General features: G+C 37.6%; 1 protein-coding gene across 10 annotated transcripts in view; it reads right to left on the bottom strand.

Annotated features, from left to right (window-relative positions):
- Positions 1–24888, bottom strand: part of RBM39 (RNA binding motif protein 39) — a 37545-nt gene extending 12657 nt beyond the window's left edge. The window contains exons 1-9 of one of the 10 annotated variants that reach the window (XM_060231039.1): positions 19305–19358; positions 19011–19083; positions 17518–17567; positions 15387–15483; positions 8598–8792; positions 8165–8230; positions 8024–8077; positions 4021–4138; positions 2254–2406 (exon numbers count right to left, since the gene is read on the bottom strand). In XM_060231039.1, the coding sequence (XP_060087022.1) occupies positions 2254–2406; positions 4021–4138; positions 8024–8077; positions 8165–8205 (366 nt within the window). In that variant the 5' untranslated portion in view covers positions 8206–8230; positions 8598–8792; positions 15387–15483; ... (1 more) ...; positions 19011–19083; positions 19305–19358. The other 9 variants (XM_060231032.1, XM_060231033.1, XM_060231041.1 and 6 more) reach the window with 9 other exon arrangements.
- Between the last annotated feature and the right edge of the window lie 563 nt (positions 24889–25451).

The following is a 25451-nucleotide window of genomic DNA, read 5'->3' as shown; positions in this document are numbered from 1 at the left end:
TTGCCTGTAACTGATGTCATTCAAATCATCACCTGTCAGATATATGGAGCCTGTGCTGAAGCTGCTTCAGACATATTATTTAACTCTACCTGAGAATTTGGCACTCAAATCCTCTCCCCAAAAGGAACTTCTGACTCTATGTATGTCCTGTGAGGAAGAACAAGTACCTCTGTATTTAATTCACTCAGACTGGCGCTTGCAGCTCAGCTCAAATGACAGTGTCCATGAAGAATAACTAACACAATCCTTGTTACAATGAAATTTCAGTATTATTGTTGTCCAAACTTTTCATAAATAATTTCATAATAATCATTCAACAGTCAAAATGTACAAGTAATTCTTAAATTTGCTGAAAGCTGTATAATGTCCTTTACAACGACAAGGTGCTAGTATAAATGAGAAAGTCCTTTAAACATGTTTCAAATGGATTAGACGTTCCAAACAGCCCTCTAAATGGATAGCAGCATATTCTACAAGTTTCAATGAGATCACATCTTCATCGAGGAGGGAATAGTTGAACAGCCCACAAGTTCTCAATTATTTTTCTTTACAGGGAATCCAGCACATTGTCTTGTGAACGGAGAAAATCTCTCCAAATAATAATACTGAAATTTCATTGTAACAAGGATTGTGTTAGTTATTCTTCACAGATTTTTTTCCTGTTTCAATTTGCTTGTCCATGATTCTCTCTTGTACTGCAAATGACAGTGTCAGCTGCAACACGAAAGGGGAACTGCGGAACAAGTTGAGGAACTGCATAGATGACCACTCAAAGATTATCAGTTACAGATAAGCAGTGCCTCTCTTCTTCATGGTCTCTGTGCAGTCCCTTATTTTAATGACAAGTTAACATCTGAAGCTATGTACTACGTGAAAGATAAAAAGTCTTCTATCTGGGGTAAAAGATAAGGTCAGAGCACCAAGACAACTGAGGAAAGACAGCAGAAATTTATACCTGTACAATGAACAAATGTAGTACCCACCAGCAACAGAATTTTAAAGAAAAGCAAATGCAAGTCATAAGATACCAAGAATTTAACAGTTAACCAATTAACTTTCCAAGCAAAAGATAGAAGTTCCAGGTGAAGATGATGATTTTGGATTTATATTCTGCCCTATACTCTGAATCTCAGAGTCTCAGAACAGTCACAATCTCCTCTACCTTCCCCCCCCCACAACAAACACCCTGTGAGGTAGGTGGGACTGAAAGTGCTTTTACAGCAGCTGCCCTTTCAGCAGGTGCAAGCGGCGGAGTGGGGAATAAAACCCAGTTCTCCCAGATAAGAGTCTGCGCACTTAACCACTACACCAAACTGGCTCTTTGGTGGGAGCTGGAGCATGAATAGATGGGTGAAAATAACAAAGGCCCTTTAAAATATTTAATCAAATCATTGGAAAACAACAGACTGACAACATATTAAGCAAAAATAGCTGCTAGGTGTACTTTCATAGAAGAGTCACATCTAACTGATGGGATGTGGAAGTAACACAGAGTGATGACACTGTTATTGGATCCAAAGTCAGCTGAGACATGGAATTTTTTCCCCCATTTTGTCCTAAAGAATTTCCAGAGATGGCTCCCAGAAGTCCAATGGTACCTTTTAAGGTTCATCACTGTGTCAGGAAAATTGAACAGGAAGGTGCTCAACTCCTTCCCCAGCAGCAATACTTCCCCCACCAAAAGCTCTGACTACTAGTTATTCCATAAAGCCAACCTAGATAGCTCATGTTAACCTGATCTCATCAGATCTTGGAAGCTAAGTAGGGTTGGCCTTGACTAATATTTGGATGGGTGACCTCCAAGGAATACCGGGCCATGACGCAGAGGCAGGTAATGCCAAACCACCTCTGAAACATCTGCCTTAAAAAAAACCAAAAAAACCCACAAGTCTAACTCACCTCTCTAGTGGTGCATAATGCTAAAAGAGCTAGAACTTCTGGCTGCCAGATGATCTTGGGATTTCCTGGCTATACTATACACACTGCTATACAATTATTATTATTATTAATCACTATTATAATTCCATAAAACTTTGGAATGCTCTGAAACTGCTTCTGCACAGATCAGGAATTACACAGAAACTAAACAGAGAACAAAGTTGTCAAATTTCCCTGGGTGGATTTCTGAATTGCTTCTAATAACAAATGCCAATGAAGTTAATGAGACTCAAGAGACATTTACTAAAACTTCTTCAAGGCACAGCACATGATGTTTACTGATCTTATCAGAGCTAGAATACGGTGCAAACTTACTTGGGATGCCTGTACTATGATTGGTACTCCCAACACTCGTTGTCCTGTTAATCCAATAGCCAAAGGCACTGAACTAACATCAACAAATTCTACATAAGCAATTCCCTTGGAGCGCCTGGAGTTTCTATCAGAAATCATGCGTACATCACGAACCTAGGAAGAGAAAAAAAGTTAAAAGTAAGATATTAATCAGAATACACTTAACTGGCCTTATACTTGTCCTATAGTCAGGATACTATATGACATTACAAAAATGGTCAGCAGGGAATTTCATTCCTCCAAATTATGTTTGTCATTTTGGGCCACTTCTCATGATTTATTAATTTACACAGAAAGCATTTCCATGGAGGAAAAGGTGTAAAGACACTATGTATGCCAATGAAAGCTCTAACAAGCACATATGGGAAGAAGTCTCAGTAAGTATGGAAAACATATAATGTTAGATGCACGGTCATACCCAATTACCTATGCATGATTTCTGGATAGAAAATGTAATGTTTGAAGCCACCATTTAAAATATTTAAATTATTTAAAAATACCCTTCACAGCTACCCTTCATGAACCACTCATTTTACATCTAATTATTAAACTAATCAAAGAATTCAACTACACCGTTATCATGTTAGTCCAAAAGCAGGATAGGAAAGCTGTCAATGTACCCCTCCCCCGAACTCCAGCATTGTTCCTAGGTATCCCCTGAACCATAAGGGTGGTAATTTCAGGAAGCACAATTAATTGCAGTGGGAGGTAGGATCTTTCCATGAGGCAAGCAGAGCTCTGTTGGCAGCATTTTGAATGATATACTTTTTAAAATGTTTGTGTAGATACATAGAAAAACATGCAAGCACTGTATCAATGTCAAGTGTTCAGTCAATGTCAATGTTCAATTACTGCTTCAATACCCTGCACAGCTACCCTTCATGAACCACTCATTTTACATCTAATTATTAAACTAATCATAGAATTTTTTTTATTTATTTATTTTTATTTATCTGGGATTTATATCCCGCCCTTCCCATCGAGTGGCTCAGGGCGGCTTACAACATATATAAAACTAACATAAAAGTATAAAATTACACTTTAAATTAACAATTCACAATATATAATTAAAATAAAACATTTGTTATAACTATACATAATTAAAACAGCCAGCAACTACACTGTTATCATGTTAGCCCAAAAGCAAGATAGGAAGCTTTTTCTAAATCATACGGAGATATAAAATTGCAGCTTTAAAGTTCTGTGCTAAGAGCATCCTCATCTTATACCAGGAAAGCATATATTTTGCAAATAAAACATGTAAACTGAACAGCATCCTTATGCGATGCAAGCTTACTTCCACAATCACATAAGCATGAAATGTAGATTTACGTAATGGAAAATATGTTTGGGGGTTATAGACGTAACCACAGTGTATAGTCCTGAGCTGTCCTACAGTACTAAAAACATCATATCTTAAAAACCATGCATAAAGAAAAATGTTTCCCATTTCTTCCTCTTTCTAAATCCTTAGTTATCAAAAGAATTTACCATTAAAAAATTCTCCTTGTAACTTGGTTTCACTTCTGCTGAATAATCTATCCTAACCACATTTTACGTTGGAGGCAGAGATTGCCCAAAGATTTCAGTGGCAGAATCTCATGTCACTTCAGAAGCAACCAAGTTACTTATATGATACATAACATGTCTTGGCAAGATCTACTTTATTTTGCTTTTATAGTGACAGGGGGAACAGCAGAACAAATTTTAAATTCTTTAATCACTCACTTTTCCTACAGTAGAGAAAAATTCTTCCAGGTCTCTTGGCCTAATTCTTGCAGCAAGTTGCATACAAAACACTGTTCGAGCATCTCTCTCTTCTGGAGTAAGGTTATCAATAGGTTCTCTGAAAAAAATACAAGTTATTATCAATAATTTGGATTTCTAATTTTAAAAGTCACGTAAGCATATTCTGCTAGTGATTCAGACAATTTACACAAACAGATGGATCATCAGGTTCTAAGATCCTGCTTCGGCGGGGAGGGTGGGATATAAATCAAATCAAATAAATAAGACAAACATCAAATATAAGGTGTTTCTCAAATGTACCACAGCTTTAATGTACTACAGCTTTAATAACGAAGTTTTCCACACAGGAACAGCATTTTGTGGCTTCCCCATTGCTGGTGCGCCTGCAGATAAAGTTCAGAAGCAATGAGGCTTCAAAATGACAGGTCCCCCCATTTCCCCCAAATTGCATCCAGGATACTAGGATATTGTCATGTCAATATACTGCCGTACTGGTAGGTATAGCTGGTTCTCTGAATTCCCAGCTTTCATTTAAAAAACCCAAAAAAACTCTAATCCTCTCCCTTATGAGGATATGCCTTTTTTTTATCTCCACAAGAAAGGCGGCTAGAGACTTTTTTTTTTTTAAATGGAAGTTAGAAATTCAGAAAACCTACATTTACTAGTATAACAATATTCTAGTGTTATTAATATTAATCCCAATGGCGGGGGAGGGGGAATGGTTGCCATATAGGCCAGAAAACTCAAATTTATCCACACACAGCAGCCATCCAGGCTTCACTGCAATTTCTCCCAAAATTTCAGAACAAGGCAGGTTTGAGAAAAGCTAAAGACCCCTTCAGAGATATATGAATGCACCATAATGCTGTGAGGAAGCAACAACAAAAATTTCCAAAAGCACTGAACATACAATGGAGGATAGGGATAATTTTTATCAAATACCCCTTGTGTTTGATTTCCATCCTGTACATCTTTCATCAAGAAACATGAAATAGCTGACAGAATTTCCAGGTCAATCCAGGCACTGGCTAGACTCATCATGTCCTAGAAACATCAGACTCTCAGGGGATCTCCAGGTGACTCTCCTCTACCTGTCCTCCAAGGCTGGTGATGGTTGGATTTATGGGGTCCAGGTTACAGCCCCCTAAAGAAATTGCCCCCATCCCCCATTATTTCCAAAGGACTAAGGTCAAACCAGATAATCTCTCAGTAGAAACTAAAGATGGGGGGTGTTTTTGCAAGCCCAACAGAATCACTGCAGTTTGCCCATCAGAACCAGTGCCATTGTGGCAGTGCAAACCCAACAGGACTAGGGTCAAGCCAGGAAACTCTTTGGGTGGAAATGTCAGGCACAGGTTCAAAAGTGTATAGAATGTACCCCCTGCAAGCTACACAAACTAAGCTATGCTGGAATTGATACGCCTATGTTGTTTCTATGTCTTAAATTTTGTTAAATTGACCATTAACTGTAAGTTTTAACTGTTGTTGTTTAATATGTTGTTCTCCGCCCTGAGCCCGTTCATGGAAAAAGGTGGAATATAAATCAACAAAATAAATATCGTCTTAGATTTTAAGAGAGTTAACAACATACTTGAACCATAATTTGTGACCCTCCACATCACAGCCTACTTGGTACATCCCAAATATTTCTGAGAGTCCTCAAGGATTTAAGTATAATATACTTTTATACTTTAAGAAACTATAAATTAATTTTTGAGACTGAAGGCCATTACAAAACGTTTTGATTTCCCTCTTGTTTTCTTCGAGTGCTGCTCTTAGACCAGCACATATGGACATAGTTGGCATCCTTTTTATTTTATTTCTTAATTTGGCTGCATCCAAATTTTGAAAAAATAGGAAGGTACATATTTCCATAACCTAGAAGACAGAAAAATCTCAGTGCAGCAAAGTGCAACTAATTTGTCATTACAGAAACACCAACAGGGACTGTCTGAGAGATAAGACTAACATGTCAACACATCCATCTCAGACTTTCACATCTTTACGCCCTTTCACTATGTTTTCAAAAAAATTCAACCTAGCCAAATGGGAACCAAATAAACCTAGCCTGTTACTCTATCTGGGCTATAAACAGCATCAAAGATGACATGATGCCCCCAATTTCACCCACAATATCTTTCCAGGTAACTATGACCCACTGATCCACCAATGAGGTTTAAACTTTTGGCTTCAATCCAATCCATTTTGAGAAATACCTATAACAACACTTTTGGGGTATAAAGGCACCTGAGAATACAGCACTTTGTTCTAGCTGTTAGGTCACATCTCAGCACTGAGCTCCAGCAACGGGCTTTAAATCCTCAGATGGGAACTCATAGTAGGGAACATGTGCATTATTCTTCATCTACCCTACTGCTTAATGCAGGTGCAGCAGTTACACAACATGTGCCCGAATTACACCTTTGCTTCCACTCTTCTTATCACAGAATTACTCCCATTTTCAAAGTGGGGTCTCCTTAATGCAGGTGCCCTTAGCACTCTGCTCCCCCAGCGTTCTTTCTCCAATGCTGCTTTCTCCTTCCTCTGACAAACCTTACTGCACATCACTTACCAGGATAGGCTCATATGTCTTATTTCCTCTTCCTTCTCCCTCTCCAGTTCCCCTTAAGAGTAGTAACATTTGCTTTGCTTAGGATTTAGTAGGTTAGGACATGTAGAAGTTATCTACTGTGTGTGTCTATGTTTCCATCTCTGTATGCAACTTGCTGATTCCCTTTGTTTTTCTGTTTTTAATACATTCTTAACTTTGAAACAGTGCCTGTTTACTTCTAAGAATCTGCAAACCATTATATGGTGTTAGATCAAATTTTGGACACTGGTATACATCTGGTAGAATGGTTCCAAAAGTAATCCTGAGCACACGTGTATAGGCTTCTAACATATTAAAGGGAAACACTCCTATAGTCAAGGTATATACCCATGTAGGCCATTTGGGTAACATTCAGAACAGGGTTTCCCCCTGTCCTTCTCCCAAAAGTACCTGTTTCTCCATCTCCAAAACTTCCATTTATCTGTGACATTGTAGCAAGTATGGATGCAAAGTCCAAGCTTCATTCACATAGCAGTTACACAACATATGCCCGAGTTACACTTCCACTCTTCTTATCACAGAATTACTCCCATTTTCAAAGTGGGGTCCCCTTATTTGGGCACACTGTACAGAAATACTACGAAGGAGAAGCCAGAAGTGAGTTCCTACATACCAGTGGAACTCTGATTCATGCAGGAAAATCTCACCAAACAAACACAGGAAAAGCATAATGGTACCGCCTTCCATAGCCACTGGTTTTGGCAAAAGAAAAGTGTGCAAGACATAGCTGGCAAAGGCCAACTGCTCTGTTGTGCCCCTGTTGCCCACTTGCTTCACTGCTAAAGAAGAATCACTACCATGCAGGAACCTGGAACACAGGCGCCACCTGCATCTTCTTATATGTTGGCTGCCTGGGGCTGAGCGGGAGGGGGTCAGCTTCATCCCCTGTACCAAGGTAGCATTTTCTTGCTTTATGGGAGCCATCACCATGGAGCTAGGAGGCAGATAAAAGTCCCAAAGTTCTTTTACCTTACCCTTCTCCCTCCCTGCATGAAAATGTTTCATGATTTTAATGCATCAGGATGTAACTACCAAGTCAATTAAATGGCGTTAACACCCCAGAGGTGTAACACAGTTGCCTTTCACACTACATGCCAATTAAAGACAAGCAGAAACAAAGGTACCTTTCAGAAGACACACATCCAGTGCTTGGGACATTATGATTACCACCACTATGCAGTACAACATAGTGCATTAAGTGTTCACTTGTCCTGAACAAAGGTAGGTTTGCCCACTATACAACACAATCCATAAAGTAGCACATCAATCCAAATAGTCTGAAAGTAGATTCTAGAAGCGGCAACTGTGAATGGGATTTGCCTTACAACACTTTATAGTTAACCGAAATTAAATAGCAGAATTCAAGTGTACCTCACAGGACTCTTGTCTTTTCTGAATGGACTTTTGCTCCTGGAACGGCGTCTGCTATGGGGGGAAATACACAGAATTATGAAAATCATAAATATTTACACAGCCAGTTAATTGCCCAAAGTAAAATTTTAAAAAAGAAACCTTATTTTGATGCTGTGAGGCAAGCCAATCTTTCCTCTCATGGCACTGTTGAACTTTGGACCAGAACTAGATGTTTAAAAAGAAAGAAAAGGAATATTAAACATTGCATACATGTAACAAGCTTATACTTTTCTTGACAGCATTTTGGCACGAGATGCACTATTACAATCAAACTTATTCACCAATACCTCAATTATTAACCACCAATAATAACCTGATTATGAACCTTCACCAATGTACATCACTACAATCATATTGGTGTAGGGAACTACATTACTGGTCTGAATAATATTTGACCACACTTCTCCTTAATTTCTCAATTTCGAATGATTAAAAAATATTCAACTCGAAATAAAAATACCCATAGAATTTAAGGTAAAGCTTTAAAACTATAAAACTTATTTCATGGTTTTTTTTCTTAAAAATAACTTACTAGGGACTTCTGTAACGGCCTCTGAAACGACGTTCTCTGCTTCTAGAACGGCTACGTCTGCGTTCTTTACTTCTGCTGCGTTTCCTTTCTCGGCTTTTGCTTTTTTTCCTCTCCCGTTCACGACTTCGTTTGCGTTCCTTACTTCTGCTTCTTTTCCTGTCATGGCTTCGACTTCTGCTCTTGCTCTTTTTTCTCCTGAGCAAGAAAACACAACATGTTCAGGTAACCTGTTTTCAAAGGCAGCAAGCATGCATGAACAGCCAGTTAACATGTCCTGGTAATATCCAGATGGAACTGTATCAACTATTTTGCTACCAAGTCCAACTGAAGTGCAATTTCTGATCTCAAAAATCCTAAACAGTTTGGGTCCAGAGTATTTGGAGGGCCTCCTCCCCCAACCAACCTGCCTCGCTTTTAAGATCTGTAGCTATAAACTTTCTGTGGAAATCTGCTCAATCTGAAATACATTTGGTAGAGTTCCAAAGGACAGCCTTTTCAGCTGCTTTCACAAGCTGCAGTTTCCACAAAATGAGACTGATGCCATATATACAGGTCCTCTGGAGGAGTCTCAATTTTTTTTTTTAATTCTGGAAGGCTATTAATGTCTAACTGGTATCACTTGATAATGCATCCTAATATTGTTTTATTAATATTTATACATTTTTATATTTATAGCTGTACTTAATTTTTCTTTGGCTATGTCTGAATATATAAACATAATACAGAAGTAAGCTAAAATAATGGAACACTAGCCAATCTTCAAGTAGGAGTAGAGCCAACAAACTCATTTAAACAAATTCATTTGCATATGTTATTTAGGTAATATACTACATTCACATCCACTATCAATTTAACATATTGCTGCTGTAGTCTTTGAATGTCTACTTTCTTCCAAGACTGAGCAGGGGTTTCATTAACCATGTAACCACGTTACAACACGTAAGAAATATCAGGTAACTAAAGATATACCGTGTTATTTTTGCAGAAACTCACAATTTACTCTGCACTGAACATTTAATGAGACATTCCTTTCATTCTTGCCTGAGTACACTAGACTTGCTCCATAAGGACATTATGCTCCAAATAAAGAATTATTTCCATTAGAGCCAATGGTTTAACCTACTTCCAGTTAACTATCTGCTTCTTAAGGGACCTTTAAATAGTAACAGAAATGCCAGTATACTTTTAAAAGTAAAGCTCTATGGAATTTGGGTGCCAAAGTCAAGATGAAATTCTGATATGTTACTGTTTACCTTATGATGTGCCAGAAAGCAAAGACAGAATTACATTAACATTTTAATCTTTGTCCATATTATTTATATTCTCTACGGTTTGTGAAGAGTTTAGAAAAGTGTTCATACAATTACTACACTAGATTCAGTTTTTTTCAGATTGATTTCTGAATTTCAGTGTCATGACTGGCCTTTAACTATTGTTAAGCAGTGTGTACTCAATGTCTCCTAGGTGCCATTACCTGAACAAAATTAATTTAGCAACACATTTGGTAGGATCCAACAGAAGGATCCAATGATACATGAGCAAGAAATACTTGGTGCTGTTCTGTTTACAACAAAGCACAAAACCTGCAGCAAGACATAGCACTTTTAACTTAATAAAATGTGCATATTCATCAATACACAATAGTTTACATTATTTGTTTTTGCAACTATCAGAATAGCCTGCACTATGCCTTGCACATAGAAAAGACAGTGCTTTTTAATTGCTTTTAATAAACAGGCTTCATTATTACTCTGAAGTTCACATTTGTCTTGAAATTTTATTCATCATAGATTCTATTCCCTAGGTAATAATGAAATTATTTCTGAGAGTTTGCACTACAAACCTTTACTTAAAGAAAACAGTCACTTAAGGAACTGCTGGGTAGGCAGTTTTAGAAATAATACCTATGGTTCCTCTGGTACAGCTACAACCTAAGAGCCCAGTGACTATCTTTACAAGCAATTTTAACAAGAATTTGGGAGTTCATTATTTTTAATTCTATTAGAAACTGCAACATACAAATTAAGAACATTTTTGAAATCACAATGAATTCTTTGTCATGTCATCTGTGATAAAGCTGCATCCAGGATGCTGGACTTGACACAGTTAGCAGAGGTGGTATTTAGTAATGCAAACGAAATTTGCCTTCAGTTTTTGGGATTAAGCATGCGGCCCATTCTTCTGCAAACTAGGATGCATATAGAAACTGTCATGTGCAATTCAATTAATTGTCGTTAAAACTGAACCTTTAACTAACCATAACTTGAGGGACACAGTAGCAAGACAGAAAATCATTTTTTGTTCATGTCTCTTCAAAGCTGAGTTCATTCCTATTCCTATACCATTTCAGTTTATAAATGCTTTAAATAATGCAAATGATTTGCATTTTAATCTGCAAGGTATCTGAACAGGCTTAAAAGGAAATTATAATTCAAAACTATAGCAATGACTCTGAAATTTGCCATGTTTACATTCTACAAACACCTTTTCCCCTGTATGGAAAATAATGGTTTTAGTCTCATTATTTATTTTATAATCTAGTTATGCTTGCAAATGGCATAATTAACAGCAGTATTCTTATAACAAATATTTCAGTACAGTACTGCAACACCATGGGAATAGTCAACTGCTATATAGCAAGAAATATCAGATCACAGCTCTTTAGCACTACAATTCACTAGAAAAATATAACGATTACTTAGTTTTGCTCTTTGCAAATATTAAGATTATCTGGACTACTGTAGCTTCCCACTCAGCAAAGGGGGCAGCAAGGATCACTTCCAAGTGAAGGAACTAGTAACTATAACTGTCTCGCATGGGCATCACAAATTTGCAAAGCATATAAAAACAGGCTAACTACTGCAAACTTTGTCAAAAGACAAAAGCTTACTTATGTTTTGTATCACCCTCTGAGAACTACTGTGTATTCAGTGGCTTATGTTATCCAATGAACTCAAAGTGATAACTAATCAGAATGCATTTAAGGGCATAGCACTACAATTTTTTCACTCTGCACTTTTTTTTAAACATAATTTGGAGGTATGGGTTCAAGATGACTTGAAAAGATCTATTAACAATGGAACTTTGTTAAAAAAAACTGAATAGACAGCACACAGCACATGTGGAACTCGTGCTTTACATACTTCACTAACGGATAAAATTATTTATGGGTTCCAGAGTTTTGGCCACTTGCTGCACACTACAGCAACATTTCCCTGAGTATCAGGCATTATTTATTCATTCCATTTACATCATGCCTTCCTTCCCAATGGAGACCTAAATAAAGCAGCTTGTATCATTCTCTTCTCTTCCATTTTATCCTCACAACAATCATGTGAGATAGGGTATCCTCAATTACTGGATCAAAGTCATTCAGCAAGCTTTGAAGGCAGTATGGACACTCAAATCTGCATCTCCTACATCCTCATTTGACACTCTTAAGAACCATACCACACTAGTACTCTTCAACAGTAAGAAATATATCCAATGAGGTAATGTTTCAGGAGAAAAATCCTCCCTGCCCCATCTATCAGTACTACCACTAAACTAGAGTGGTTTAGCTGTCAGTCACACTAAGATCTGGGAGACCCAGGCTCAAATCCCCACTTTGCCACAGAAGCTTGCTGAGTAACCTTGGGCCAATCACACAGTCTCAGCCTAACTTATCCCTCAGAGTTGTTAATGAACATAAAACAGAGAAGGGTAGAACATTGTAAGCCACTTCAGGTCCCCACTGGGAAAAGCGGGGTATATTTAGGCCTTAGAGGTAGAAGCCTTTAGTGAAAACTGCCAGACAAGAGCCAAAGATGCTCTTAAACTTTTGGCCCTTAGCATGTGGCTCTGTATGCACTGTACCAGTGGAACCATCAACTGCTTAAAATGTCCTCACAACTCACTGCCTGCCTAAAGTCTGTATTGGGCAGTTTTGGGGGTATAAATGATTTTTGTAATCTTTATTTTGATATTTCATTTTGCTATTTTGAATCCCCAGTGTGAGAAAAAACATTCTAAAATATATACCCTATCTTAAATCCCCCCAACCCTGCTGCAAAGCAACAGAAAAATTAGTACTCAGAACAATTTACTTTTCAATTATTGACAGCACTTATTCTTCTGGGGAAGTAATTTTTTACCCCCAGGTTAGTGGCAACACTGGATAAATAGCACGCATAAGGCTAGTATATACAAAAATAGGACACACAGCAGACTTACAGGACAATGGAAATTTGATTTTCTAAATAAGAACAATCACATTATGGAAAAAATTTCTTACCCCTTTCTAGTCAGTGAGAAACTATTAATGGAGGACTGCTGTTCTACTGCTACCTTTAATATTGTATACCTGCTTTAACTTAATTTGTAGTTAAGTGTATTTTTGGGAATACTACACATTTGTGCCATTCTAAAACATACTAAAGGTTTCTGAAACTGGGTTTTGCAATACACTGACTGGGATCAGAAATTCTTAGCCAAGATCACAGATGCTGTTCTGAATGGCCACCATTACAACAACATAGAAAGCATATAAAATCCAAGCATATCATGAAATTCAAATAGATAGTCCAGGTGAGTATCTTAGGACCATTTTAAAATAAATCCCAATTCATTTCTATTTTACTGATCTGTGGTCAAGAATGTGATCACAGAATGCAAAGAGCCCATCAAGATTGAATAAAATACCTGCTTTCTAAGGGTCTTCTATCAAAATGATTAAAATCCGTCTCCCTTTTATCAAAGAAAAACATAGTTTGCATCTTTTAATTATTCATTTTAGGCTGCTGCAATTCTCATGTGCATTATTTTTCATTTTACCCACAGGAAAAACAGGAATCCAACAACAGCAAACCCAGATTACTATAAAACTCAGGACCTTTCAATTCAAAGCAGACATAACATCTCTTCAATTGTATGGCTCCAGCTACTGAATCAACCTGCGGCTAAAGATTAAAAAAAACAAAATGTGGCTCAGAACAACCCTTGCATAGTTCATCAGCAGACCCTGTCACCAGGGCAACACCCTTCATGAAGAGGTACTATATGAAGAGGGTTGAACAATCTCAAGTGTATGCAAAACAGAAAATCTTGCCAACATATGAACTCAGAAAGAGGCTTTCCCAACAGCTCTCAAAAGGTTTAATCCAAAAACACTGAATCAAATAAAAAAGCAATGGGTTTTTACTTTGTTGTTTACAAACATACTATTTTGTGCTGCATCCAGAAAGCTGGCCAAGATGTCCAATAGACCACACAAGAAAACTGTAAGAAAAATCTTGTTCTACTGGTTGGAAGCAGTTTTATATCCTGTGGTACTCTGGAAAATTGCAACAGAAAAAAGTTAAGAATTCACGTCTTGCAAAGTCAGGATTGCTTTGCTAGTGATTTTGAAGTAATATAAATCTTCAGTGCTTTTATGAAAGAACTGCATGATGCTTCTTCAGCTCTGATAAGCTTGCAGGCAACTTACTGAACTTTGACAAGCTTACCACAGTATATAAATATCTGGATGGATTCTGTTGATACTAGGTATTTGACACAGATCAGTATCAATAAGCAAGTAGTTAGGAATGACATGACCAAGAAGGCTGTTATCTCCAAGGTATTAAAACTATCTGCAGAAGAGTAAATATTCAGTAGAAAATATTTTTTCATGGTCAGAACATATAAGGATTTCAGAAAGTTCGCTTAACTTTATGTGGAAAGACCATTTGAAAACCACAGGCAAGGCTATCACTCTATGCATGACATAAATAGCATCACTTTTATGCATGAGGGTTCAGTGACTGAACCAAGATGTAATCTTGAATCACATTCACTGGACACTATGTACAGCATACTACCAAAAGTGAATATATTTAAAATCTTAATGTATATTAGTCATGCTTGATATAGTTTCTTGATTAACCAAGAAGACCATGTCATTGACCCTTGGAATTCCAAACAAATATAAAAGAGCAAGTTAACAAGCTGCTATAATAAAGTGCTCTCTGGATGGAAGGATGTGAGTTCCATCCTATGTTGGTCATAACTGATATTTAGAAAATATATGTACTTGCCACATGGATGTCTAGTTGCCCATCATCTGAAAGTATGCAGAAGGCAACATACTATATGTTTAATTATGTCAAAATGTTTATTTACCATGTTGGAGCTGCCCTGGACAGACTTGTCAAAACAGAGGAAATGAGATCATAGAGGGGCAGCTAACCACATTATTCAGGACGAGGTATGTCTAATGAGACTAAGTAGAACTGTTTGAGAACTTTGCAGGGAAATTAATGTATTCCTAAACCCAGCAAATTATCTAAGACCACAAGATGTTGCCACTGTATCCGTATACAGACAACCTAAACCACCTGGATAAGAGGCCACTAGAAGCCCCACCTAAGTGCAGTTCATAATTATTGTTAATGTTACTAGTTAGCAATTATACATTGATAGGATGCCACAGCTATCACTCTGCACCATTTCCTTGTTCCTAACTATTCATGTATATGAAAACTGAAACAAATTTCCACTGAGATACCTAAAATAACCTGTAAACACGTTCTACTTTAATATGTATTACCTCTGTGTTACCTTTGTGTATGATGTTTTTCTGTGTTATCACTAAGCTAAATTCTCCCAGAGAATCACATGCTAGGGTCAATTAAAAATAGGCTGGATATATTCATGCAACCATACACCATCCTTAAAACTAAAATGAGGTATGCATCCAATAGTCAGGAGAGGGAAATGTTTAGCCCTAGATATATTACCTCACTAGAGAGATGGCCAGCTATTGTAAAGTACCTGATGATAGACTAAATGGGAAAAACTTTGATGTATAATATGCAGCAGGTGGGCCAAAACTCTGGGCTCCATATGCAATTTTATCCATAAGCTAAGTCTGAAAAACAAGAATTTCACATATTACATATGTTTTGCACCATCTATTCAGCATTTTTACAGAATTGTTCTTGCTATTTCATTATGGATCCCTCTTTAGTCATTCTGAGCAGAAATTAGGCAAAAAGTTTCCAAGTTATGGCTCCAAACTGTAAATTCTTGACAAAGACATTAAATATTGCCAAGAAATCTTAGTTTGAAGTTACTGGGGATGTTGGCTAGCTAAAGACATAACTCAGAGAAAAATCATTTGGGCTGTTCACCCAATGGCCTAACAAAGGGTTTAATCAGAGAGAGAAATTCTGCTAATGGAATTGAACTCTTTTGCTCCCCTCACTGCAACCCCACACAACTCTCCAAAATGCTGCCCTTGATATTCAGGTGATGCCCCCTCCAGCAATATGGGGTTCCAGGTATGAGGAGAGAAACAGCAAAAACTACTCCTCACAGTAGAAAAGATGAGCTAGATACTCATAGCCTCCTACCTGTTGGGAACAGAATGTAGAGCCCTACATCATCACCAAAGATAAGCATCAAAGAGGCAGCTATGTAAATACTGTCCCAACAGATCATGGCTAGTTGAAAGAAAGAGATTACTTGGCTCGATCTTTGGCAGCTGACTGCAAGACTACTTATGTTTCATAACTTTTGCTTTCTTGTAAAAGTATCCTACATGAAATGTCTGTGAGTATTTCCTGCATTATATCACTACCATCATTACCGCTCTGAACAATTGAGAGAATTTAAAATGCTCCAAGCAAACATCAGAGTTGGGCAATTTACCAATACACCCAAAGCAAAAGCACTTCCCAGAACATCAGCTGATGTAAATTCGTGGGGGGGCACACTTTTGTAATGCAAAACTATGACATAATTTCTATTTTATAGAACACTAGCAACTTTTTTTAAGGTTTTGAGCCTTAAGCTGCGAACAATCTCAAGCATGTTTCTTCAATGAAAATATTTCACTGATAACCCAATGCAACAGTAAACTAGCTCCCAAATGATTAAGTTAATCACAATATGCAACAGATTTAGACACAGAAAACATCTGCTAACAAGAAAGGTGGATTAAATTGCTCTTCCACCATTAGAACTGGACAGGGGAGAGAGAGAAAAGTGTAATCAATAAGATGTGCTATATTTCTGAATTTTGCACACATCCTTTATGATCTTTTACAAGGGAGGTCACATTTACAGAAAATGCACCTGTATGATAGACACAGATGCCTACAAAAATGTAAATTAAACTCTACTCTAGAAGCAATTATAAATATGAGTACCAGCATATTTTTCTCTTTAAAAAGTTATTCACATGCCTTTCAACTTCTTGGAGGGTCAAACTAGTCAAAATGCTAGGTGTTTCACAGCTGAAGCTCTCAAGCATTTTTCTCTTTTTAAACAGCAACCATATGGCAACTAGTTTATATTAAGATTGCACAATAGGGGAAGGGAAGGAACTCAAGAAATCTATTTCACTTAGTTTTTAAGCTATCATAACACTATCTTTAAGCACCATACAGCAAGAAAACATTTGCACTGGTATAGGTTTTGTAGGAACTTTTAGACATTGATCCTTCTGAAGTAATTTTTAAAAAAATGGGTGGAATGTAAGCGCTGGAAATAAGGCGTAAGGCAAGGACTGTGTCAGTGTATCTCCTTGTGCAGTACCTTTTTAATTTTTTTTACACTGGATATAACTCAAAATGCCCTTATCAGGATAGCCTAGGCTAACCTGATCTCATCAGATCTCGGAAGCTAAGCAGGGTTGAACCTGTCTGGTATTTGTATGGGAGACCACCAAAGTAGTCCAGGGTTGCTATAAAGAGGCAGGCAACAGCAAACCAACTCTGAACATCTCTTGCCTTGAAACCCTACAGGGTCACCAATGGTTAGCTGTGACTTGACAGCAGCAACAAATAGCACAAAAAATATTGTCTACAAAGCTGAAACTGTGAGAGGGAAGGATGGGCTGCCATACCTATTGATTCTAAAAGTCCAAAGTATACACTAAAGAAAAACAGTAAAGACTTACTTCTTGCTGCGCTCTTCATGGCCATTGGCACTGCTCAATTTGTTCTCATCCTAAGCAGGGTTGATAGAAGAACATCGTGAGGACGAAGTGGAAACATTTCAAGTGGTCAAAAGGGTAATGGGAACAGGGATAAGAAAATACAAAACAAAAATTTTAATACTAAATTATTTTACAGTTAGAATGGAGGGCTAATAATTTACATAGGCTTGTTTAACCACTTTGCTGCTATATTTAAAGTAATAAAATTATAAAAACAAAAATTACTGATTATGAAAATATTTAAATTGTATACATTTCCTTACATGACTTAAGTTATCCTGTAGTTTTCAGCACTGAAGTGGTTAAATAAATAAAACATAAAAAGGAAGTTTCACGTTTAAAAGCAATTTCATGGACTATGATCCCTTTTGACCAGTACCAAGGCTATATCTCTGCCTAAGCCCCAAGTGGCCAAGCTAGCAGCCAGCCACTATCGATTTCCTGTGACCGATGCCATTCCTGAGATCTTCGCCCATTTTCGTTGGAGGGTTGGGACTGTAAGAACTTGATGCCACCTCTGTCACACATCTCGCCCTGAAGCAAACAGGGATTCACACTGCTTTAGTAACGTCGACTCCCAAGTCAGTCATCAATAATCCAACCAGTCCAGCCTAAATATTCCCTATTTCCATACCTGTTTACATGGAAAATATCCATGTTAAACTAGCACACATGATTCTTTTATTACAAATTATGATTATATAACTATTAAATATTACATAAAACTAAACACAATTTTTAAAAGGTTACAAAGACTTGTTCAAAACTGGTACCACATACTTGCACTAAGCATATTCCAGAATAGACTACTAAATGCTGTTAAGTTTATTGTAGTTATCACACCAGTTACACCATGAGTTCAACTGCTATATTATTTTAAGTTTATATAAATTTGTGAAGCCAGTGCTACTGCATGCAAAATTCAAGTTTTGCTAACACGGTGAAAAAGTCCACACTAAAGAATTATGTCACTTTAGTGGCTGTTTAGAACTGAAGCTATGTACTAAACATTCAGAAATTCAGAGAAATCCTAACAAAATTAGCTGTTTCTAAATTGAATAACTAAACAGAAGTGTACTTCCACAATGAATAGTAGACTGTGATACTTTGCCATACTTTTAATAAAATGTGAACTATTCAGGGATCCAAGAATTTTGGAAAGGTCTTTCGCACAACAGCTGATTGCCACCTGTCCTGTTAAAGACTAATCACCAGTCTATCGTTAAAAGAAGAAGCAGTCACTCTTCTTGCATTAAGCAGGCTAAGATTTGCTTGCCATGAACTTGGGTAAAGAGGTTATTCTTGGAACCCTGCTATTTGCCCAAACCATTGCATTCACCTTGTTGCTATACCAAAATGGAGCTGGTAGTTTTTAGGAGAGTGTTTTTGTTTGTTGGTCGGTTGAGTTTTACCTAGGGGGACCACGGTACAGCGATACGTCACTCAATTACTACCTTATGATTGACAGTTCACACTGGAATCAAAGGTGAATTCATGGGAGTAGAGGTGAGATATCGTTAGGCAAGTCTACAAAGAGAGATAGATGGGCATTTATTCATCACGCTGAAGTGAAACTACTGCACAATATAATTACATTAACAGCATATAGTTACTCGTAAGTTACATGTAACGCATGTCCAATAAGATAAATCATGAGGGCTCCAGGGATGTTAGTTTACAGTTCAGCAGTAGTTTCATGAATAATGCTAAATGAATATTGCTAAAGACCTTACAGTACATTTTCTCACCTTCTTATAAGGAGCCTCAAGCATTGCTTCTATATCAATATCATCAGCCATTTTTTCAGGACACCTAGAAAGAAGAACAAAATTATTTAGTCAAGTTAGCTACTTAAACATTGTTTTGAAACAAACATCAAGACATTTAATGCTACTGAGATGATAAAATTTTAGCTCATACAAGCAACTAGCAAATTCAGCCAAATAAGTGATGTAAACACCAGTTTTTTATTTGCCTATTGCTCTCTGCTAAAGTGGATACACTTCATATTTTTAAGAAGCACCCTACAAACAAGCATGTTTACTATTCAAGTCTAGTAAATTCTCATTGCTTTAGACATTTACAAGTTTTAGAAGACATTCAGAAGAGCTTGTTTAATTGAAACAATCAGCTGTGGACTGCATTTCCCGCCCCCCAAGTGGTTGACTAACTGTTAAAAGGCTACAACATACTATTACAATCCTCTGTAGACTTCCTGGCTAAATAGAACAAGATTTCACACAGAAATTACTGCATTCAGCTCATATTGCAGTTGCTCTACAGCGGGGTTTCTCAACGTCTCTGTACCATGACGAGCCCAGGCTTCGTCAATGGGCAAGCAACATACAGGCCGCAGGCCTCAAGCAACCCCTAAAAGCAAAACAAGGAAGAACATTTTAAAGTACCCATGTTAAATTTGATTTGTAAGCTAGAATCAAGCTTTTTGAACCAGGGGTAAATAACCCTCACAGCTGAACAAGTTGCCGGTCCACTCAACTTTCTGCATATGGAATGAAACGGAGTTCTTGAAGGTGCATATATTCTTCTAGATACTCTCCCATTTAACTTGCTCTAGAGTGCTTGTTCAAAACACACATTTGGCAGAAAGTTACTTTTAAGGCTTCTTACTCAACTTCAGAGGTTGCTCATACAAAAAAAATTCAAAGAAGTTAAGTAGAGAACACAGCTATCCTAGAACTGTAAAACCAATTAATTTTGTGTTGTTCCCTTACCTCCACCAGGATGTAGGAGAAACATCCCTTAGATTGGGGGGAGGGGAGAGCTCATTACAGCTTCAGATTAGAAGTGCCTCCCAAATTTTTATTTCTTATCACATGAGATCTGTCATAAATTACTGCCTTCTTGGATCAAACATTTAAAAGCAGATAAGACAACCCCAGAACCTCTTATAGGATCAGCTAATAGACTGCTGATAGTTTGCTACTGGGAGACTTCTGAAGTGATCAAAAATGCGTACAGCTAGAAGTACTTACGGTAATTGAAATGGAGAAAAGATTACTAAACTCTGTTATATCTAGTACAGCCAAAAACAACCAAAATATTACCCTCATGCCTATGAAGAGATGCAAGTTTGACTAAGTTATGCCATAGCATTCAGAATCCAGTGACCGAGAACAACAAAGTAAACAGATCAATTAAGATTCAAGTGTTAAGAGTCACAGCTAACAATACTTAAAATACATGATGCAGAACATGGCAATACAATATTGAAAAGAGGCCCACTGTAGAATTTAGGATAAGCGTGCAGAGCAACCTGGCCTTAATCCATAGCTCTGACAATTACAATCTTTCCCAGATTTGATTATAAAGCACAATTCCTAATTCAGCAAGCACAACTCACTTTTGATACCTGATTGCAACAAATCAGAACAGTTATCCAATGTTACCATTAGACTGAATTGAAAAGTGTTGCATATCAATACATGTAAATTCCTAGTAAGGGATCTTTTTTCAAGACCAAGTTGAAAAACCAACAAAAAAAAGAGTGACTGAAAACAAGGACTGTGAACAAATCAAAGACAGAAAACAAGAAAAAATATTGCAACTGAAGACAATTACCTGATCAAACAGCAGCATGTTATTCAAACTGCAGAAAGACTGAGAACATACACCACTTCCCCAAGAAAGGAATACCTATCTGAAAATATAACTGTAGCATGGAGGGGGAAAAACCTGTATTTTAAATTGTTTGGAGAAAACTGATTTGCTTTTTAAAAAAAACATTTTATGTTTTCCCAGCTTGACCCAGTAATTGTGTGTAGCTTTACGGCAAGAGGAAGTAGGTATCATGTACCAGAAACATTTCTAATTAGGAAACAGTAGTCTAAAGCTATTATTCAAGATTATGTCCAGCAATGGATGATTCCAGAATTGGCCATGTTTTAAGATGCTATGACAGGCAAATTGCGCAAGACTAGACAAAGTTAAAAGGAAATCTAATAACAATGTCCAAACATGGCTCATAAAAGGTACAGGAAGACCTGCATTGGCTAACACTTAAACAAAAAAAAGAAGTCACTAAAATATACAGCCTTTTTTGTGATAGAACTACATTTTCAAGATGAGCAACACATTATACTGCTCATGCTTATAACCACCATCTGTACAAATGGCAAACTGTCCAGTCAAATACAAAATATGCTTTCAAAATATAAAATATTTGAATATAAAATAAATAGCTTTCTGAAATGGTAATGAATATATCTAGCAAAGTGGTATCCATAAGTCCATGCCAATAATTGAAAACAGTAATAGCCAGGGGGGAGGAGCTGATACACAAGCAATACTTGTTAAATATCGAAGATCAATTTCTCATCTGAGAAGCCTACTTATATGTGGCAGCATATCTCTAGGATATTGACACATCTGTTTCCTTGCATATGCAAAATAACAGCTGCTATTTTGGAGGGACAAGAAGTTTCCCAACAGATTTAATTCTAACCAAGACAGAAACATGAAGTTCACAAACTAACAAAAAATGCACTTAATTGACAGAACATCTGAAAATTAAACACTTAGGCGAAATGGGAATGATGTAGCATAAAGGAGTAAGTATATGAGCTGGAAGTCAACTTTTCAATCTCAAATAAGCCAAACCTGCCAAACTGATTGAGATATAACAAATCGTGATTGGATGCTACATGAAAAAGGCTTAATAGATAGCACATTTTCTCCATTACTCATGTAATGGCAGTTTAAGGAATTGCTACCACTTCGCAGATTCCCAATCCTAGTTTAGAAAGCAAGGGCAAATAATAATTTGCTAGTTCAAATAGCAAGCTATAGCTTGCACAAAAACTCTTTCATGCAGGACTAAACCATACTTTCAGGCTCCATCTGAATTAAATATCAGTGATGTTTTGACAAACTATTCCCTCACAACTGTAGTCGAGAACTAATATTAGCCAACATCACAGTTGTACATTGTTGTAAATGGTTACTGTAGCAATGGAACACTCACAAAAAAAACAAAAATAGTTAACAAGCTGAAAGAAGCATCTCAGATACAAGATCACAATCTGCTGAAGACTGATCTTCCCAAAGCACAAAAGGAAGAAGCTATATAGAGAGTAGCTCATTACTGTTTAAAAACAGCATTCAGTTAATATGTCCACCTATACCAGGGGTGGCCAAACTGTGGCTCGGGAGCCACATGTAGCTCTTTAAGCCTCCACCACCTAGAAGAAGGCATTTATCTCTTTAAATCACTTCACCAAACCAAGCTAGCCAGTGGCTTGAAGAGTGCATTTAAAGTTTAAGTTTTTTTTCTTTCTACCACCTCTCCCTTTTTCCTCTCCCCATCTATTTGCTTTCCTTCCTTCCTGCTCTCAAGCATCTAACATTTATGTCTTGCAGCTCTCAAACATCTGATGTTTATTTTATATGACTTATATTAAGAGGCCACTCCAGAACTACACGGTTATATCTAACCATTCAACTATGACTTTCAAATAAATAATGCAAAAACCCCCCACAAAGTATTACCTGATTTTCACAAAAGGTTTCAAGTGTTATTGTGTACCATTAAAAGTGATTTAGCACAATTATACTAAAAAAGTTTCATAAAAGTCTGTGTACAATTTTAAAACTTCAATTAAAACATAAAAAAACCTATTTTAAACACATTTCAACTGCACCATGCATAATTTTTTAAAATCCAATTACAACAAACTGTATTTGATACAAACATGTTAAAAGCTCAGGTTTTAAAAAGAATTATTATCCTATGCCAAACAGTTAAAAGTTGCCTTTTTCTATATAAAAGGCTGCACTGCACTTTGTTGGGAAATATTAAATATGTTAAATTAGTTTAGATGCAATATTTTGTAGCAAATTATAAATATCATCAAGGAAAAAAAACAGTACTGCACAAACGCTACTAACTCTGAACTTTTGTAAAGACTAAGCATTTTAGACCAAGAGCTTAACAGTGGGTATTTTCACCCTTCCCTCTTAATAGACCACTAAGTGAACACTTCAATACCGTTTGGAAACACCTCTCAACTGCTAAAGCAAAGCAGAATTTAATGTGGACAGAAGGACTCTTTCAGACAAACAAGCCTAAATCATCCTTAAACTCAAAGATTTTCCTTCAGTTACCCTCACACTTTCCACCAAAACAAATTCTACATGATAAAAGGCATCATGATCTAAAATTCTGAATACTCTTACAAAGCACAAAGGTTTTATTAAATAAAAGTCAATGGTTTGGTTCTTACTTAAAAATGAAAAACGTGCGATGAAGAAAGATTAATATGAGTAAAATCTACCTACCCTGACAAACTTTCTTTAAGAATGTAAATACCTGACACAAGCTTTTAAAGTGTATCACAGAATCTACTACACGTACATCCTAGCATTACACGTACCGGTATTAAACCTTTGCAGACACAGGGCAAGGTTCGTTTCCGCTCCCACCCACGTGACTTCAGCTATATAAGCTCAAAAATTACACCAGTAGTAAATAAATGTTCTACTCCTCTGCGAGTTGCTATGACTTTCCCATTACTAATCACCATTATTCGCGATTATCATCAGCCCTTCCTGAATAAGTATTGCGAAGTTTTAAATCCTTTCCCGCAGTAATATTTAAAGCAGTGGGTGAAATTTAGGGATACTACGGCAAACACCACTACCATCGGGATACAGACAACCGCTGGGGCCCGTAAAATCTCGCTAGGCGGAAGGATCCGAAGAACCCTCCTCTCATACGACTCTACTTCCCCATTTTTCTCCCCCGGTTGCGTAACAGATGCCTATACCTGCGCATAACCAAAGGGACCGGACATCAAGTCTCGAGAGGCCAGACTCGGGCGCACGTAAGGAAAAACGACATGCCCGCCATGAAAAAGGCCTCACACAATGGAGCGGCTGCTACACTCACTTCAGCCCAAGTCGAACGCGTTCGCGCCCCACCGAGAAGCAAAGAAAGGGGAGCCCAGGGGCGAAGGTCAGTTACCTGCGCTGCCGGGGGTCGCGCTTCTAGCTCAGGTGTCTGTGAGGAAGGCGGCTGCTATCGTTGTTTGCTCGCTCTGACTCTGGTCGTGCTGTGGAAGGAGGGAATATCGGGCCCCCGCAACGGCGAAATTCTTCCGAAAACAAAAGCGAATAGGGAACAAGAAAAAGGCTGTGGGCCTCTAAGAATTCTACAGGAAAGGCCAAAGTCAAGGAAGCTACCGAACAAGGAGATTCACAGCGGGCTTTAGCAGAAGCGACTGCTCCCTGAAATGGCGCCCGCCGCGTCCTGGCGCTCGGAGGAGGGTCCGCGCAGTCGGTACGGGGACGACCAAAGTTCCCTGCACGGGCTCTCGCGAGATTTCGACAGCACAAATCCTGTCGTAGTCACGATCCTGTGCCTGGGCGGCCTGTGCCACCCAGCAATTGTCGCGAGAACATATGTTTTGGAATAAGAGTTGTTCGGCAATTCATAACTATAATAGGTTGTGCTAGTGTATCCGAGGTTTGTGGAGTTTTCTCCAAAACGCACTAATTTTTTATCGCTAGCTCTCTCGCGAGAAATCTCAGATTATGGCGCGTCATAATAAAAAGGTCGAAGTTCAAAAGTTCAGGGTGACATTTACGTCGTGTAACTTCTTGGCAAAATTTTTGTATTCCGATATGCATATTTATGCTGAAGCAAATACCACTGTGTTCACTGACGCCCGCTTCCACCCTTGATAGTTTAATTAAGTTTTTTACTTTCTTACAATTCATGCATCGGACACACTGGTATGTGGCTCACGAAATATGTCGCAATAAAATTGTTAATCCTAAAGGTGCCAGTGACAATATTGTTATTTTGTCTGTAGCGAAGTAGCACAGTTACCACAATACATTTTTACTTGTTTACTCGTGTACAAATTGCTTATGCTTTT

This window comes from Heteronotia binoei, chromosome 2 (assembly GCF_032191835.1).
Source record: "Heteronotia binoei isolate CCM8104 ecotype False Entrance Well chromosome 2, APGP_CSIRO_Hbin_v1, whole genome shotgun sequence".
In the NCBI taxonomy this organism is placed as follows: Eukaryota; Metazoa; Chordata; class Lepidosauria; order Squamata; family Gekkonidae; genus Heteronotia; species Heteronotia binoei.
Note: the sequence above shows the minus strand (reverse complement) of the source record. Positions and strands in the feature narration are given on the sequence as shown.